At 35.9% G+C, this 17,133-nt stretch overlaps 3 protein-coding genes across 3 annotated transcripts in view; 2 read left to right on the forward strand and 1 right to left on the reverse strand.

Moving 5' to 3' along the window:
* The window catches only part of LOC137391095 (integrator complex subunit 8-like), a 41,796-nt gene extending 36,108 nt beyond the window's left edge, over nt 1-5,688 (reverse strand). Inside the window, exons 1-6 of the mRNA XM_068077451.1 lie at nt 5,584-5,688; nt 4,049-4,144; nt 2,715-2,898; nt 2,158-2,223; nt 1,978-2,038; nt 373-546 (exon numbers count right to left, since the gene is read on the reverse strand). Coding sequence (XP_067933552.1) covers nt 373-546; nt 1,978-2,038; nt 2,158-2,223; nt 2,715-2,898; nt 4,049-4,118 — 555 coding nt within the window. The 5' untranslated portion in view covers nt 4,119-4,144; nt 5,584-5,688. The remainder of the gene's footprint in view (nt 1-372; nt 547-1,977; nt 2,039-2,157; nt 2,224-2,714; nt 2,899-4,048; nt 4,145-5,583) is intronic.
* On the forward strand, nt 4,161-4,974 carry LOC137390679 (protein LIAT1-like). Its single transcript, XM_068077004.1, has 2 exons — nt 4,161-4,200; nt 4,406-4,974. Exons 1-2 carry the CDS (start codon nt 4,161-4,163, stop codon nt 4,972-4,974), a joined length of 609 nt encoding a protein of 202 aa, XP_067933105.1.
* Nucleotides 5,689-11,108: 5,420 nt separating the features above from the next.
* LOC137391188 (4-hydroxy-2-oxoglutarate aldolase, mitochondrial-like) lies at nt 11,109-12,629 on the forward strand. The gene is made up of 2 exons (XM_068077575.1): nt 11,109-11,657; nt 12,079-12,629. Exons 1-2 carry the CDS (start codon nt 11,121-11,123, stop codon nt 12,523-12,525), a joined length of 984 nt encoding a protein of 327 aa, XP_067933676.1. The 5' UTR covers nt 11,109-11,120; the 3' UTR covers nt 12,526-12,629.
* The last annotated feature ends 4,504 nt before the right edge of the window (nt 12,630-17,133 follow it).

Below are 17,133 nucleotides of genomic sequence, written 5' to 3' on the forward strand. Positions count from 1 at the left end.
TTTATAGTAGATAAGTAGATATTGCATGCAGCAGAATTAAAGCAAAGCTTTGTCAAATCTTTAAATTGGTGGAATAAACATGATACCCAAATTACTAACACTGGGAAACCTGGTTTTACAGTGCAGTTTTACAGAACATAATATGATTTAAAATATGTCAAAACACACCAATAAAATTTCATACTGACATGACAGAAGGACGCCTTGAAGTGACAGCTGGTGATCTGCTCCTGATAAAACTCATGCAAGCCTTGCATGAAGAACAATACTCAAACGTGTATCGACTAATGACTTCGCTCAGAGACATTTATCAATTCTAACCAGTTGCAGGTATAAAAATAGTGACAACCTTAGAAACAAGCTGATACTAACCTGTCTACCCCAGTACTCTACACCTTGAGTGACGCCTTTGTCCCAACACAAGCTCATCTCCCCCATAACGCTCTCACTAAAGGCAAAGCACTCTTGTGTGGGAAGACAAGCTTTTCTATTCAAATTCAGACCATCGACCAATGTAGATTTGCACTTTCCAAACAGCTTCTTTATCTGCACATATTATGATCTAGTCATGGAATATGGCTCAGTTAATTAAATTTAAAACTCATCCCAACACATGAACAGGAATTCTACCTACAGCAGTGGTGGCAGGTAGCTGCAGGGCCATATGTCACCGTGTCTTCACAACAAACCATGTTTAACAATGAGAAACTCTACCAACAGCAGTGGTGACAGGTAGCTGCAGGTCCATATGTCACTGTGTCTTCACAACAAACCATGTTTAACAATGAGAGATTTTGTTAATTATTACAAAAAATGTCTTCAATTTTCGTTCGAATCAGATACGATGCAATCTATTTTCCACAACCTGCATCTGTGGCTTCAGCAGACGCACAGAGTTCTTAATCAAGTAAAGATTTATAATTCTAGACATACTCAACAACTTGATGCGATTGTGAAACTATTGACACATTCATAACCGCCATTATAATATATGTGTGGAGTTACAATTATGATCTAGTATCTACAGAGTATGTCTATTACAATTTATTAAATATATTCAGGTAATTTACTAAAGAATCCAATTAGAGCCATACTATGAATTGATAGTTATAACTCTCACTCTCATAGTCAAACAATCGGTGATCATGGTTAACAGGCCCTTCGCTTACCACAAAATGTAAATTTCGCATACATTTCGCTTATTTCTACATACATAGTAGTAGTTTATGTGTTGTAAACCAGTTAGTGTAAAATATACCTTACAATTAACATCATCGGTTTACCGTGATGCTTTACTCAAAAACAGTTATCCAAACTAAATGGGTTGCTCATCTTTCTGACGATAAGGAAAATGATGCATTGATATCATACAGCCAAAACAATTCTTACAAATGAACTTAATTTTTATAAATGACAAACCAGTTTAGCGATGTTCGTTTCCCGTATCAAGGTTTTCAATCGTTATACAAGCATATCGTTATTGTTATCGGTTATTGCGTTTAAGTTGCAGCATTACGCGTCTCATTCTGTCGGTCTCTTTGCCGATGTGCAACTATAGACGTCGCAATCGAACTTTCGCTTGAATCGGAGTGTTACAACCATGATCAAATTTTGCTGATTTTAATCTTGAAACATCCTGGCAGTGAGATCACCTCAAACAACGAAACAATTGCAAATGATAGAAAAACACTGATACTTGCTAAAAAATTTTAATAAAATTTTGAGTAAGTTCATTTTTAAAAACATTGAATAATCTGATACGCACTGAGAGGACGAAAAGTGAGGCCCGCAGTAAATAGGAATATCTGCACAAGCCTTTAAACCAACTTTAACATAGAAAACTAAACTCCTGTCTATATTATAGACTTGATATAATAAGAGACCGAACCTTGACTGATAGGGGCTCAATATGCCTTGCCAGACCATTAAGGTAATGCTTGGCAACATTCCATAGCAGTATGAAGACAAATAACTCACCCGAGCCAGCTTTTCCTCACTGATGCCCACCATTTGAATCACAGGCTCAGTTAGACCAGGTCTATAAAATAGAAGATATTAGGAGACAAAAAAGGTCATTATAGAGACTACTATGGTTATTACAAGTAGAATATGTACAAAAAAGTTGATGCAAATTCGCTACAGACAACTAAAACTCACACTGGTATAGAGTTGACTTTCATAGGCTTTTTAGGTAGACAGTCTTGGAGGACAGTCTGTACACACCTGCAATTAGTAAAGAAACCCAGCATAACAATACCTGCAAAAACTCCCAGCGAAACTGACCAAAGCCATAAGAAGGGACGCCAGACTTCAACTGACTTTTTCAAGTTCGGAAAAATAGAGCAACCGAAGCATTGTCGGAGAGATTCTACATTGACTTCGACCGATAATAAATCACTCGCAAATGCTATTGATTAAAATTTTATTCTTTCGATAACAATTTAAAAAGTTACTCATACCAAAAGAATTAACGGAGTCAAACAAAAAATAGCACAAAATAACCAGAGTCAAGTTTGGCTGAGAGATTCCTTGTTATTGAAAGCAATCGCTACTTAAGGTTCTTTTAATATCAATCAGCATTTATTGGCTAAGAAGGTTTTTTGGTTTGGTTTGTGCAGCAGCTCAAACTGAACATCAGTTAAAATGGTCGTTTCTGAAACCATAATACAGCCACCACAAGGGCTATGCTATTAGGAACATATAACAGTGTATACCAGCGATGATAAAGCAGCAGGGCAAAGAAGTGATGATCTGAGTTGTTTGGGTCAGTCAGAGTGTGCATGAGAGTCTCATCCTCAACCTCAAGTTTGCCACACGTGGCGATGAGCAGCTCCTGGAGTAGCTTCAATACCAGAGGACCTGGTACAGTTTTCATGAGGGCCTCCAAATCCCATCGTCCTGCCACAAGGAAATAAACGGAGGAATTAAAACAAAACTGTTTTAAATAAAAGTGAGGAGAAGAAATCCTTACTATAATAAGAGCAGTGTCTGTCTGTCCGAAGAGCGTTAGAAAAAAATGCCCCACACAGGAATTGAACTTTACCCTCTGTTTCACAAACCGGCGCGTTAACCACTACACTACTCGGTCACCTTACCACTTCACCAAATAATTATGAACGTACTGATTACTCATGACGATCTCTCACAGTACACAAGAATACCAGTAGATACAAGCATACTAGTAGATACAAGCATAGTAGTAGATACAAGAATAGTAGTAGATACAAGCATACTAGTAGATACAAGAATACTAGTAGATACAAGCATACTAGTTTCAATGTAATCAGCCATCCCAAACAAAAGAGCTACAGTAGCTCTAGAGATGTCAAACTGCCCACATAAATGAATTTCATGAAACACTCAACTCTGGACACATTACATGCCCACTTCATACAATAGCAGTAATCACACATACAATATACCTATATTATCGCTCATACAATATTATTTTAACATTCAGCGTAATATTACTCATAGATCACTTCAAACAAATCATAACCTAGCAATAGTTATTCTCTACTTGTACAGTGATGATCCAAAGTCATACGATTAAACTAACAACAAATAAACAAATATTAGATTTTATAAAATCATACAAATAATTGCATCTGAATCATTGAAATGGTAGGGTGTGTGTTCCTCGACAGTGGGCGACTCCAAACCCATTCAAAGCATGGAACGCAGTGATAGGACTTCATGCTAAAAATTGCACATCATTGAGGGATTTGGCCCCATAAATAGTCTCCCATCGTAAAATAGACATTATATCGAAAGAGGTTTCCATGTCATACAAAAAAGATTTCATGTTACAAAAGGGTTCCGTATAATGAATAGTTGCCCATTATAGAAGTTCATATCACAGTAGGTTTTATATGGCAGAATGGTTTTATTATAAAAGGAATTCCTCTAGAATCAAAGTAACAGTGCTATGTACAAATATCAATAACAAAATAAGACAAGTTACACATCGCTCACAGATTATTATTGCTTCATATGTGCAGCTACAAGTTGAAATATATTTATATTAGTAAAGTGAATAAACACTTACCATGGGCAGCTATCTTTAGGGCTAAAAGCTTCAATGTTCGAATCTTTGTCAAGAAGTACTGCCGATCCATACTGCTAATTTTGCCAGCATTTTGCGCTATAAAAAAGATGGCATGACTTTAGCAGAGGAACAATTTCCAATATTCAAGAATTGTCAACACTTTCAAGCCAGGCCCCGATATAATTTGAGTGTTGTTTTCTCATCAGACCTACGCCCAAGAAAACTCAGTTGAGTGGTTTCGTTTTGCTTTCTCCCACTTCCGGTGCAGCTAGAATTACAAACATTTCGCTACTTTATGCACGATACGTTTCCATATAATTCTGAAATTTCAATTTGGTTGAACTATTAATTCTTGAGATGTTCTCAAAATACTGAGAGCATTTGAAACCGGCAGAGAAATACTGAGGGCATTTGAAACCGGCAGAGAAATACTGAGGGCATTTGAAACCGGCAGAGAAATACTGAGGGCATTTGAAACCGGCAGAGAAATACTGAGGGCATTTGAAATTGGCAGAGAAATACTGAGGGCATTTGAAACCGGCAGAGAAATACTGAGGGCATTTGAAATTGGCAGAGAAATACTGAGGGCATTTGAAACCGGCAGAGAAATACTGAGGGCATTTGAAACCGGCAGAGAAATATTGAGGGCATTTGAAACCGGCAGAGAAATACTGAGGGCATTTGAAACCGACAGAGAAATACTGAGGGCATTTGAAACCGACAGAGAAATACTGAGGGCATTTGAAACCGGCAGAGAAATACTGAGGGCATTTGAAACCGGCAGAGAAATACTGAGGGCATTTGAAACCAGCAGAGAAATACTGAGGGCATTTGAAACCGGCAGAGAAATACTGAGGGCATTTGAAACCGGCAGAGAAATACTGAGGGCATTTGAAACCGGCAGAGAAATGAAAAATGATTGCTGACAAGATACTAGTTTCTAATGACAAGCTGATTAGTAATGAAGGCACAAAAATAGACACAATTATAAGATTATTTTTATTAGCAACAAGAGCTTGACAGTAACACTAGTTGCTCTTGTATTTATAAGGAACACACCAGTTATCAGATTGAGTGCACTGCATACATTATGTTTATTCAGTTGCCTCTAAAACTGAATCTTTATGAGAGAGATTGTGAAATAAGAATTACTCAGTTTATTTAATTTATCTTTCTTTCATTTTTTCTGCAAATTTAGAGCTTCAATATGATATTCCGTCAAAAAACAAGTTTAAATGCTTTCAAAGTTGATGAAAAGTTGTCAATTCGGTCTAGAATAAGAGGACCTGCTTGTATATATAAAGCGTCAGTGTATACCGTAACTTAATCTCCATTTTATTTTTGTTTCTCACTTAGAGATCAACAAGCTTGGGGCTTCAATTGATATTAAATTCAGAAGGTATTGTACTATTCTAAGCGCTCTCACAATTGATGCAAAGTTTGAAATATTGTCTAGGATCAGAGGTCATGCTTGTATATACAAGGCTAGGCTTCCAAGTGTTAAAGATAAAAAACAGGAAAGACTAGGTCAGCACCTGAAGAGCCTGTTGACCCAGCTGTGCCAGCCTCATCACTAGATATTATTGGTTGTTGGTCCTTGCTGCTCGCATCATTGGTCAACAGCTTGCACTCCGCGTACTGGCTACTGGCCTCCAACGCACTTGCTTGCTGGAGGAACTGAACAATAAGCTGATGAGGTCCTGGTACAGCATTAGGTTTCTCAAGATGTTTCATAAGACGATCAGGTTGGAGGAGAAATTCAAACCAAGCTACAGTTGTTGCTGGTGAAGAGGGCCTCGCTCCTGGTCTTAGGAACTCAGGAGCTGACATGGTTTCTGTCATGTAGAATTAAAAGTAGGAATGTGAAAGACTCCACGTGCTACTACAGTTAGTTGTGAATAGTGTAAACAATATAGTATTTATGTATAAACTTCTGTAAATAACTTCAATATTAATCCGATGCTTGCTAGGTCGAGATGGTACACTGTTTGCGGAATTACAAGACCATTTAGTTTTACAATAACAAACTTGGATAATAGCACCCTGATTAATAAGTTTTTCAAAAGCAGCAATGTACATAATAGTTTTAATTGATTTAGTAGTTTGAGTTTTTATTTTTTTTAAATATCCACACCTTAACTTTTTAGCCATGGTTTACACTTTTTGACGTTGGAACATTATTTAATCTAACTAAATGAACCAGAAACAAAGGAGGGCTTACAAAATATTTTATGTAATTCCAAATCCTTCATTGCAAACAAGTCCACTTCGCACTTGCATTTTGCCAACAAATAAAATTTAAAAGTTCAACTTTAATTCTTGTTGTCCATCAAAATGCACAATTATTTATGAGGCTTTGAAAACCACATTCACCAATGCAAGCAAGACTTTTATCCTTTTTTTTTAGTTGAGCCAGTTCACTTACCCCTACTAATAATTCTAAAAATCTAAATATATAAGTAATATTTAGAAGAACAAAGCCGTAGCTACACTGGTCAATATTTCAAGCGAATGAGGTCGACTACTGTATTAGATGGAACAGGCTTGATTCTGTACCAAGTTAACAGCCAACTGTTTTTGTCATGGTTTGGGTTGTCCAACTGAGCAACTGCTCCTGCCTGGCGTACTCAACTTTCACCATGAATAAATAAAGTTACCCGTGTAAAGTAGCTGTAGAATGTTACTTTTAATCCTACCCATGATTAAGATTCATAAACTGAGTGCAACAATATGGTCGTGTTCCTGGGCATGAGTTGGATCTTGATAATTCTATGATGAGAAGAACATAGAGCTGTGTAATTGATTGTCTCAAAGAAAAATATATAAAGATGCTTAGCTCACTCGGAACTCCGCTACTTGTGTAGAAAGCTAGCTTTTACCTACATGTATACTAGTACCCTGGCAGTCCTAGTACCCGGTGCGTCTTAGGATATAGTCAGGTGTAATAACTGATGCGCAATTATTTAAAAATAACAGCATGGCGGTCGATTGGTGCAGGTGGCAGAGTGCTGGTCCACCAAGCTGAAAATCGTGGGTTTGAATCGAGTTGAAAAGGAATTTTTTTCCTTAACCTTTATGCATGACTTTGGACAGACGGAAAGGCACGACTCTCATTATAGTAAATATCACGAATTCTTATTTTATTAACAACCTGCCGATGTGCAACATTAGCCACTAATAGCCAGACTGCTTACTAGCCCAGTTGAGTAAATACCTATAAATAGATATCAGAAAATTACTACTACTTGAAAATTTTGAAAAATTGTCACATTCTAAAAGAAAAATTAACATCACTTTAAACCGTAAGCCTGAATAGGAAATCAATCAGAAGTTTTACAGGTATGAAATATAGAGCTGGTAGTTCATGAGTGAAAAATGAGCGTATAGACAATAAGTAGCAATGCTACATAGCAAGGTGCAAGGCAATTTCTTATAATCAAGCAAAACAATGCCATACCTTGATATGAGCTCTACCCTTTCCAGATACACCTTATAAAAACTGCTTTTAAAAAGCGTTATCAAACCATCTTTCATCAGCAATCATAAGAATGAAAAGCGCTTGACAACAAGGAATGAATGACTATTGAAATGGTGGATAAACTTCTTGATGCCAGGAAAAAATTGGCTAAAACATACAGGTTTGAAAAATTCCAGAAGAACTTTATGTTATGTTTGTAATTGGCCTTTACTAATGCAAAATCAACGTTTTTGATAAAAAGAAATCCTCCATTAACAATGATTTTACTAGGGTTCAACCTGTTAAAAAACAAGAAGATACATGGATGACATTACATATAAACAAGTACAAAAGCTTCAATTCTCGGCCTCACAATAATAAAAACAATTGAGTTTTGGGATGTTCGAAGAAGTGATGCCAGCATTACCCGTTTTAGATTAGCAAAAAGTTGAAACAGTAAAATTATAAACGGTAGAGCAAAGAAGTTAAAACAGTATGAAGGCAGAAAAAATGTTGGTGAGAGAATTGGCCAATCTTTACTATGATAAAAGGCGCGTCTGTTGAAGCTACAGTTGGAGGTTGGGAACCAGTTGCATCATACGAGATTCAAGCTTTGCAACAGCATGCAATGAACAACTGCCCTAACCGACCGCCTACTGACGTTTGTACATATAGTTATTACACCTGACGATCTCTCACGGTACACTAGACTGCCACGGTGCAAGGAAAAAAATGCTCAGCCTCCAATCTTCAAGCTACGATTGGTTCCTCAACTCTTACAAAGCTGTTTAAAAAATTAGCTACAGTGGTTCAATGATCAAGCACTTTCCAGCGTTCACTACACATAATAACAGCAATAAAAATTCTTTGTAATCCAATAGAATAAAATAAAATTTCTCACAATAAGTAAATATATTTTGACACTAAAGCATCCAACAGAATAAACTGTTGGGAAAGCTGCTAGATGTGTAACATTTAAAATACAAGCCAATCAGCAGCGTTAGTTCAAATAGTTATAAGGTTGATCTGACACGAGAGACCTTCACTTTACTAGAACACCATAATTGACTCTTGTGAAGACCACATGGTCATAACTATCTAGTTATATAACTTTTATCTCTGCAACCAATACATTTTTTAATTTCTTTAGATGCTGAAACAAATTATGTTCTTGCTTTATTCGATTTTTGTTACATGTGAAAGTAGCTTATGCCTTCCTTAGCCATGCCTTAACACTCCTTAGCCATGCCCTAACAAATCTCATAGTTTGTATTGCTAACTGCAAGCGTCGTAAAGGCTCGTTAGTGTCAGAGTTGGAAACGGTGAAATTTAGAGTCTGCTGCAAACAGTAACAGATAAAATTTCTCCCTTGACATTAGTCACATCCAGCATTGCTTTGTTTTCCACTATTTTACACATAGGAAACTTTGTACAGAATTGTCAAAAGATGCAAAAGTCGTAATGATGTAATGCTTCATATTGGTAGCATTTGGCTTTAGATTGGTGGCACAAACGAACTATTTTGTTTTAAGACAAGTAATTTAATAGTCATTTCATTATTCACAGTATCAATAGTCGTTCTTGTTACTATTGATTATGATCTACGTCTGTTTCCATATTAAAAAATACATATTGACAATTAGAATTATGTATCATAAACATTTCAAATGGAGAAAAAAGAAAATTGATAAGTATGTATTTGTCTATGTACGTATCCGCGGCGCGTACACGACCTTGCAAGCCGCAGTTAGTTATGTAATTAGCCAATCATGTTTGACCTTTCCCACATTTGCCCAATAAAAATACTTAGTCCGTACCGAAACGTTTGAAGATTGGCCGAGTCTTTTTTACAGATCATAGTCGATGATAATTACGCGATTCCATTAAATAAGTATGCTTTTGTTAGTGAACCGCTTTAGAAGTGTCGTACGCAGAGCATCAGTTACTGCAGCTTTTTCCTTAAAAAGTTTTAGCTTATAATTTACAGGTGTTGATGTCATGCATGTAAATTGTGCAATTGATGGCACAGATCTGTACAACTACAATTTCTGTGATATCTGTATCGATGTTATGTTACTTAATTATAACATAACTTCATAAGTCTTCGATAGTGTCCTTAGTTGATGTGAAATAGTATTACAATTTGTATGATGACAGTTATGACAGCACTTTTATGATTTTTTATTGTTTTGTGTAGATGCGCATTTAGGTGCTAGCCTGCAGACGTTACAACATGTTGTTAGAGCAAGCTTGGATGATTGAGTAGTTACATGTGCATATACAATATATTTCAATTATATCTTACCTGTTATGTGTGTTTAGAGAGAAATTATGTTATGCATAACTAATCCGTATTTACCTACAGCATCAGTGTGGAATTTGCTTTGTCATCTTATTTTATTTTGACTATGTTTAGTTTGTGCACGTTTGCTTAGCTTGTGTGAACTAACTTGATTATTACTGATTCAGGTACTAGTGAAAGTGTTAACCTATTGTAAGCAATACTGATACTCACCAGTGATAGGTTCTTTTTTATTCTTCAAGTCCAACAGTTAAAATATGCAATTAACAAAATTCTAAACAATAATATTAATGACAAAAGGTTAAAATAGCCAATAAAAGTTATGCCCTTACTGGACCAGTTGTCCATGTTTGCATGCTCGGTTTTGTGCGGCTGCGAGTCTCGACAGTCAAATGAAAGCTATGGTAGTTCATAGGTAGTGGTTTAGCAGTTGAACTTGGAGCTTTAGCAGTGAAGGCAAAGAGGCCTCAGTATACAGAGGAAAAGAGGCAAAGTCATTGGAGCTGGTCTCTTTCTTAGATGTCTCTGTTAGCATTGGAGAGGGTGTCTAGGTGCTCGTGTTTCATTATTTATGTTGTAGAGGGTTGGGATTTGAAAGGACTTTTCTTGAGTAAGTCATGGTAGTGTAATGATTGGATATGATATCTAACACCATTTGTTTTGGTCGTAACTGGTAGAAGTCTAATTTCTTGTGGTGGTGTTCTGGCACGCCAATTGATGTCTTTTTTTCTATGGGTTACTTTTACTGGAGGTTTCTAATCTGCTTGTAGATGGGTATATGATAACTGTCTTTATTTCTGGTCTTCTAACGTATTACATGTCATGTTTATTGTAATAATGCGTATATCTCCATTGATTTACGCATTTCTAGATATGCTATCCATCTAACGACACTATAGCTATCTTTATTTGACTTTTATAGCCTGAAGATATCGAAATGCCATAAGATATCAATTTTGCAGCATTGTAAGAACCATGGCAGTACTTGTACCAATCAAAAGGCCTAATCTGTATAATTATGTTTTATGCTTGGCTAGTTTAAATATATTTTTCTGTTTTAAATTGCTGTATTTTTTACGAGATGGCTGTCTGGACATTTTGGAGCTTTATCTTATGCGATTTTAATGAGAGCTTTCAAAACTTTGAAAATATTCATGCTGATGTTCTGTAACCATTTTTAAAATCATCATCTATCACGATCTAAAATGCTGTAGTTTGTAGGTTCGTCGCTTTAATAACTTACTAAAGGTAGAAGCATGTACCCCCTACAAAGCTGCATCGTTTATTCTTTTTTAGGCCGAAGCTGCATCACAATGCAGCTGTGTCGTACAATTATACGTCGAGTCGGGCAAATATCCTCAATTCGACCATTTCATTCATCAAAACCAGTTGCCCAGAAGTTGGACCTCGCAGGTATATATCCACCTATTCCGACACCATTCGACAGTAATGAAAACATTGACTGGTTAGCGCTGAAGGACAACATGGACAAATGGAACAAGCTTCCTTTTAAAGGTTATGTGGTGCAGGGCTCGAACGGCGAGTACGCATACATGTCCGAAGAGGAGAGGGTATTATTGGTTGCTCGTGTCAAAAAAATGATTACGGACAACGATAAGTTGCTCATTGGAGGCTCTGGCTGTGAATCTACTCGCTCCACTATAGACATGTCTAACAAGATGGCTGATGCTGGTGCAAATGCTGTTTTAGTCGTCACTCCAAGCTATTACAGGTCTGGTATGACAGACGCTGCCATGCTTGCACACTACACTAAAGTCGCTGACAATTCTCAAGTGCCTGTCATTGTCTATAATTGTCCTTCCAATACAGTCCTAGATCTCAATGCTGATGTAAGCAACGCTTTATGTATGCATCAACTTTATTGAATACTGCTTTAGGTTATCAATGTTCACTGAAACCATCATTCACAAGGAAACTGTTTTTGTTTTTGCTATTTTAAATTGATCTATTTCCAACAAAAACTCATTAATATCGTGGATATTTTAAGTATGCCTGCCTATAATCTATGTAGGTAAGCGTCACCATTATTTTTTCATAATTATACTAAATTCAACTTAACGAAGATGTTCTCTGTTGCTAGATGTTCCTGCTTTAAAATTTGTTTAAATAGTTGAGCGTATGGTGGACTGTTATTTTACTGTAGTGAGGGGCACATTCAATAACCATAGAGTATCGTACAATGGTTTGGATAGCTCTAAACTTTTACCAAGTGGGTTATAAAGAATTCATTTGTATACGTTCTTGTTTTAGCTGATTACTAAACTGGCCACCCATCCCAATATCATTGGTCTAAAAGATAGTGGAGGGGACATATCGAAGCTCGGAGCTATTGTATACCAGACACGCCAAATGGATTTTCAAGTCATAGCTGGCTCCGCTAGTTTTCTGTACGCTGCTTACCATTTGGGTTGTGTCGGTGGCATTGTGGCTCTTGCCAATGTACTTGGGGCAGAGTGCTGCGAGCTTGAAGCCCTGTTCAAGTCCGGTGACTGGGATGCCGCTGAAGAGTTGCAGAAGAAACTCATTGTTCCAAACATTGATGTAACAAGGAGATTTGGGGTGCCAGGTTTAAAGCAGGCAATGGATTGGTTAGGCTACATTGGAGGGAGAACACGACTTCCGCTTTTACCGTTAAGCTCCGGGGATACTGATATTCTTCGCAAACACTTCAAGAAAGCTGGATTTTTAAAGGATTGATTTTTTACCTTCATTTTGTTAATATTTCAATCTATAAGTGCTATGTTCTATTGCACACCAAAGTTTGAATTCTTTTTATATAATAATATAAATGCAAAACCGTGCATTGTCTTTTTTGTGTGACAGAAACAAACTCTGAAAATTCGCGGAAAATATGTACTACTACAGTGTATTACTGCGATGCAGCTTGCATTCAGTAGTTATAATATTATACCTACACATTCATGATGGGAGGTCTATTTACTCAATGAACAGATTAATAAAATAAATTTTATGTTAAATAATTCAGCCATCGCTGCTCAGTGATAATCCAGCCATCGCTGCTCAGCGCTCACTCTAATATCCATTCCAATTCAGTAGCTGAAGTGCAACTATAGACGTCGTAATATCACTTCCGCTTGATTTTTAAAGACATCGAATAGTCAACTGGAAGTAACCAATGGTCACTGACAAGCCTTTAAACCAATACTAACATGTAAGTCAGTAAGTTCATCATCAGTGATCTACTGCAACTGTTTAAGTCGTATGTCATCTACCATGGGTAGACTAATCATGGAACTGTTTTGACTATGCTTGAATTACGACTGCCAGAAATTAAAATATGTAGTACATACTCAACGCTTTCAGGATGTTTAATAATCAACTTTTTGATGAGTCCAATGAGAAATTGTGCAAAGGCTTTCTAAATAGCTTTAGTAAATGCATTTTGCATGGGTATGAAAACAGTTATAGAGCAGAAAATAGACTGAAGTATTAGTATCGCACGTAGTCGGAGCCTTGACTATTCTCCCAAATGTTGCATGTTTAATTACGATCACATTATGTGGTCTGTGTCACAAGTCTCAGCAGGCTCACTAGCTACAAAACCCGTCAACTGATATTCAGTTATATCAAAGGATCTATGCCTGCCTAGTTTTTTTATGGTAAGCTTCTGCCTGGTAGCGTAGCAAAAACAATTATCACATCTCTGTGCTTTTATTTATGTTTGTGCTAGTTTAGGCTAGGTGCCAGTTTCTGCTAAATGCATTATGCCTATATATATAGTCCTAATGTCAAATCTCGCTACGCATGTCACTTTGTGTTAGTGACAGGGTCAAATGTTATCAGAAAATGATTTATTCAGTCTATAACTACAGTAGTCGACATATCAAACTGTCTACACTCTATAATATTGCTTTACATTCGCTGCTTAAACAATCTGTATCTATAAGTTGTTTATTTTAACACTAAAAAGTAAAAATACAGCTATGAAGATAGTTGGACTAAGTTTGCTAGGCAAACTTAGTTTAGACTATAGTTTGCTAAGCAAGCAAATATTAATTGCATTACTATCAGCTTGTATTGTGCTGTACCCTACAAAGGGTGAAATACATGTGTAATTGATAAAACCTACAACCAAGTGCAAAAGCATAAAACCGCCCAATATTTTTCATAATTTCATACACTCAATAATCCCAATGTAATCCACCTAAATATAGCAACATTATATATCATCTTAATCTTTTCAAAATGTACAATTTTCTGTGATGTTATTGTATTTTTTGCGAGTTAAAATTTATTTTGTCTAATTAAACAATACTCTGAGGCCATGAGATCTGCTTTGTATTAATGAAACATTAGCAAAAATTGATACCGTAATTAGTAATTCTTCCCTTCAAACTATTGTGTTACTCTTTGAAGTTTACTTAAATGTGTGACATGTTTACTTTCCAAGCCGATTCAGTATTTTTGACAGTTTAAGCACTAGTTTCTCTAAATAGCATTTAATAAAAAAATATTTACATTTAGTGCTGCTTAGCGATGTAGCAGCCACAGTATTGTTTTTAAAAACTAGTAAATAAGAAAAACGCACAAGGGAGATTCTAAACTTTTCAAATGTTACCAAGTTTTTGTGTTCTTGTTACAAATAGTTTTATGTATTTCAAAGGTAATAGATTATTGTAGGCAGTCTTCTAGTTTTGCATATATCTGTATTCATATGATTTCAAATACAAAGTTCTCTTTTTTCTCAGGCCCTTACTGCGCAAAGTAGGAAGTAATTATATTCGTGAAAAATTGAAAGTATTACGACAAAAAAGTCCTTGTAGTCTCAGTTTGCCATTTGCATTAATTGTTCGCACATTGTGGTACAACAGATGTTTAAAATGTGCAGCATATTATTCATATGCAACATTTTGAGCAACATATTATTTGATTAATTGCTATATACGGTACACGTATTTAGTAAAAGTGAATAATACGAAGTGAAAAACTTCAACTTGTTAAAATTAGTGAGAAAATCAACTTTGCTTTATTTAATAACACAATAATATTTTCAACATGGCAGAATAGCTTACAGATTACTCATGTAATGCTGGTAGTAAGCCTGGCCAAGCTCAAGATTTTTTATGTTTTCAATCAAATAGATTGAAGGTTGGTGTTTAAAAGGCTGGTTATCAAGAACCAAATGGAATTTCAAAACTGAATCCTTTTAATGACCTGGTGGCAGGCGCGGAGAAAATGCATGTTAAGTTTGGCTGAAATAGGCTAGAAAATGTGGAAAGGCATATTGTTTGCCGAGACTAACAGACAGACACAATGACAAACTGGGATTTATTAATATGGACGAGTAATTCTGTAATGTGAGCAAGACTGCATTGTGGAGGTTAAAACTGATAAACTAATGCTAGAGTAAGCGGTACTCTGCAAGCTTATTGACAATTCTCATTGAAAGATAAACATACCATTAAAACTTGGACTGCATTTTTTGATTTTTTACTAGCAAGGAAATAATGCAATGTAGGACTTAATCTCAGCAACATCATTTCTTAATGTCCTTTATCAATCGTCTAGCCAAAAATCGTAAGGTACAGCCTTTAATTATTTATTAGCAACAAATGATATACGTAATACTGAACTATGCTGATTGCTACATTACGTTTCTCTTGCCTTATATTCTGTAACAACATCATTGTTATTTAACATCACATTACATGTACATGGCTACATCAAACAATCTAAGAGTTGTTTTCTTTTATTACTTGCATCACACGAAAAGACAACTACCTTACTTTCAACTGCTTTCAACTCATAGCTCGAGCACCACCAATTTAACAAATGTTGAAATCAAAGCGCGACAGATCCATTACGGTCTTAGCCGTAAATCCAAGTCTAAAGATTGTGTACCGAATCAATTAGCAAGCTTTTCAGTATTTTTGTTGCTTGTAAAGCTTATCGTCAAATAGCATGCTATATCAAATCTTACGTATTACTTTGGTTATTAGCATTGTTATCTAGTTTGCAACTTGTGGATATGCACATAATAATTGCAACAAATATTCATATGCATCGTAGACTATTTCTCAAAAACATTTATTATTTCATTGACCAGTCGCTTTAGGTATTACCTGCTGGCTACTGCCACTGCGAAAACCATTGTCCAAATTATTGGTTTGCGAGACGTACGTCCGTCTGAAATTTTCAAATTTTAAACTTAAGCTACGTTGTCATTTGAAGCAACCCTGAGGGCTCTCAGCACTGTACGTACTTGAAGAATTGGGAGACAATCGCAGCTTTGTGAAGATCTCCCCAAATGGATAAAGAAAAGTGAATCCCATTTCATAGAGTAAGATTGTTTAATGCCATAGATGGAACTGTTGAAAGGGACTGTTGCACCCCTATTGCACTAGTGTCTTGTTTTTTTTATCCTGTCGTGGATCCAGTTGTTCAGAACAACAACCAGCTGGCTCTACATCTGATTGTCACAATGACTTGAAGACCTCTTTCAATGCTGATTATATATAGGTTCGAGTGCATCATTGATTTTAAGCCAGTGATGCACTTTTAATTGTGTGTGTGCACACATGGCTGCATTTGTGTGTGTGGCAAATGAATAAATGAACTACCTGTAAAAAAAAGTTACCGTTTATGAGCATGAATAGTTAGACAGAAAAATAAACTAAAGATAGAATGTATGATGAAAAATCATTGCATTAAAAACCAAACAAAATTGAATATACTCATCCCGAAGAATAAACTAATTACTCGCTAGTTCTTAGTTAGCAAGGTTTTTTATATTTGGTAAAAACTAGGCAGACGTGAGAAGCTTTGTTCCTTGTGCTTAAAATTTTTTTATTAAAATGGATCATATAAGACAATAAATCTGGCTGTGGTAAACAAGACATTGCAACTTGCACTAGTTAAAAATTCATGGTAACGCTGTCGCAATGTACATATGTTTACATTTTAATGATAGCTTCTTCAGAGATCATATGATTGGTGCATTTGCATTCTAGCGAAGTTTAGCAGTGAAAGGCTAGTGTGTCATCTTTTAGTTTGTAGCATAACTTCATATGTTTACTATTTATGTTTTTACTAATAAATGGCCAGACTAAATTCTGCATAGTTGTTTATTAAAATTAGTTTCATGTAAATACCTCAAAAAGATTTGCTGTTAACCATCCGTTGTACCTGCAATGTTCAGTAAAGTAGCTATAGTATGATATACCGGTATATATTTATATATAATATATAATCCTCTTGTTATGGTCACATAACTGAGATTATTGTCCTCTGAATGGAGAGTTTTTATCATTTGCGCTTCGATGAAAAGTTAAAACTGTTGTTGAT

Source organism: Watersipora subatra, chromosome 3 (assembly GCF_963576615.1).
Source record: "Watersipora subatra chromosome 3, tzWatSuba1.1, whole genome shotgun sequence".
Classification (NCBI taxonomy): Eukaryota; Metazoa; Bryozoa; class Gymnolaemata; order Cheilostomatida; family Watersiporidae; genus Watersipora; species Watersipora subatra.

Bases quoted from the DNA above. Each gene is read 5' to 3' on its own strand.
- LOC137390679 (XM_068077004.1), top strand. From the start codon at position 4,161: ATGACTTTAGCAGAGGAACAATTTCCAATATTCAAGAATT. The intron at 4,201-4,405 runs GTCAACACTTTC...TTAATTCTTGAG, and splicing joins ATTTCCAATATTCAAGAATT to ATGTTCTCAAAATACTGAGA.
- LOC137391188 (XM_068077575.1), top strand. From the start codon at position 11,121: ATGCAGCTGTGTCGTACAATTATACGTCGAGTCGGGCAAATATCCTCA. The intron at 11,658-12,078 runs GTAAGCAACGCT...TTCTTGTTTTAG, and splicing joins TCCTAGATCTCAATGCTGAT to CTGATTACTAAACTGGCCAC.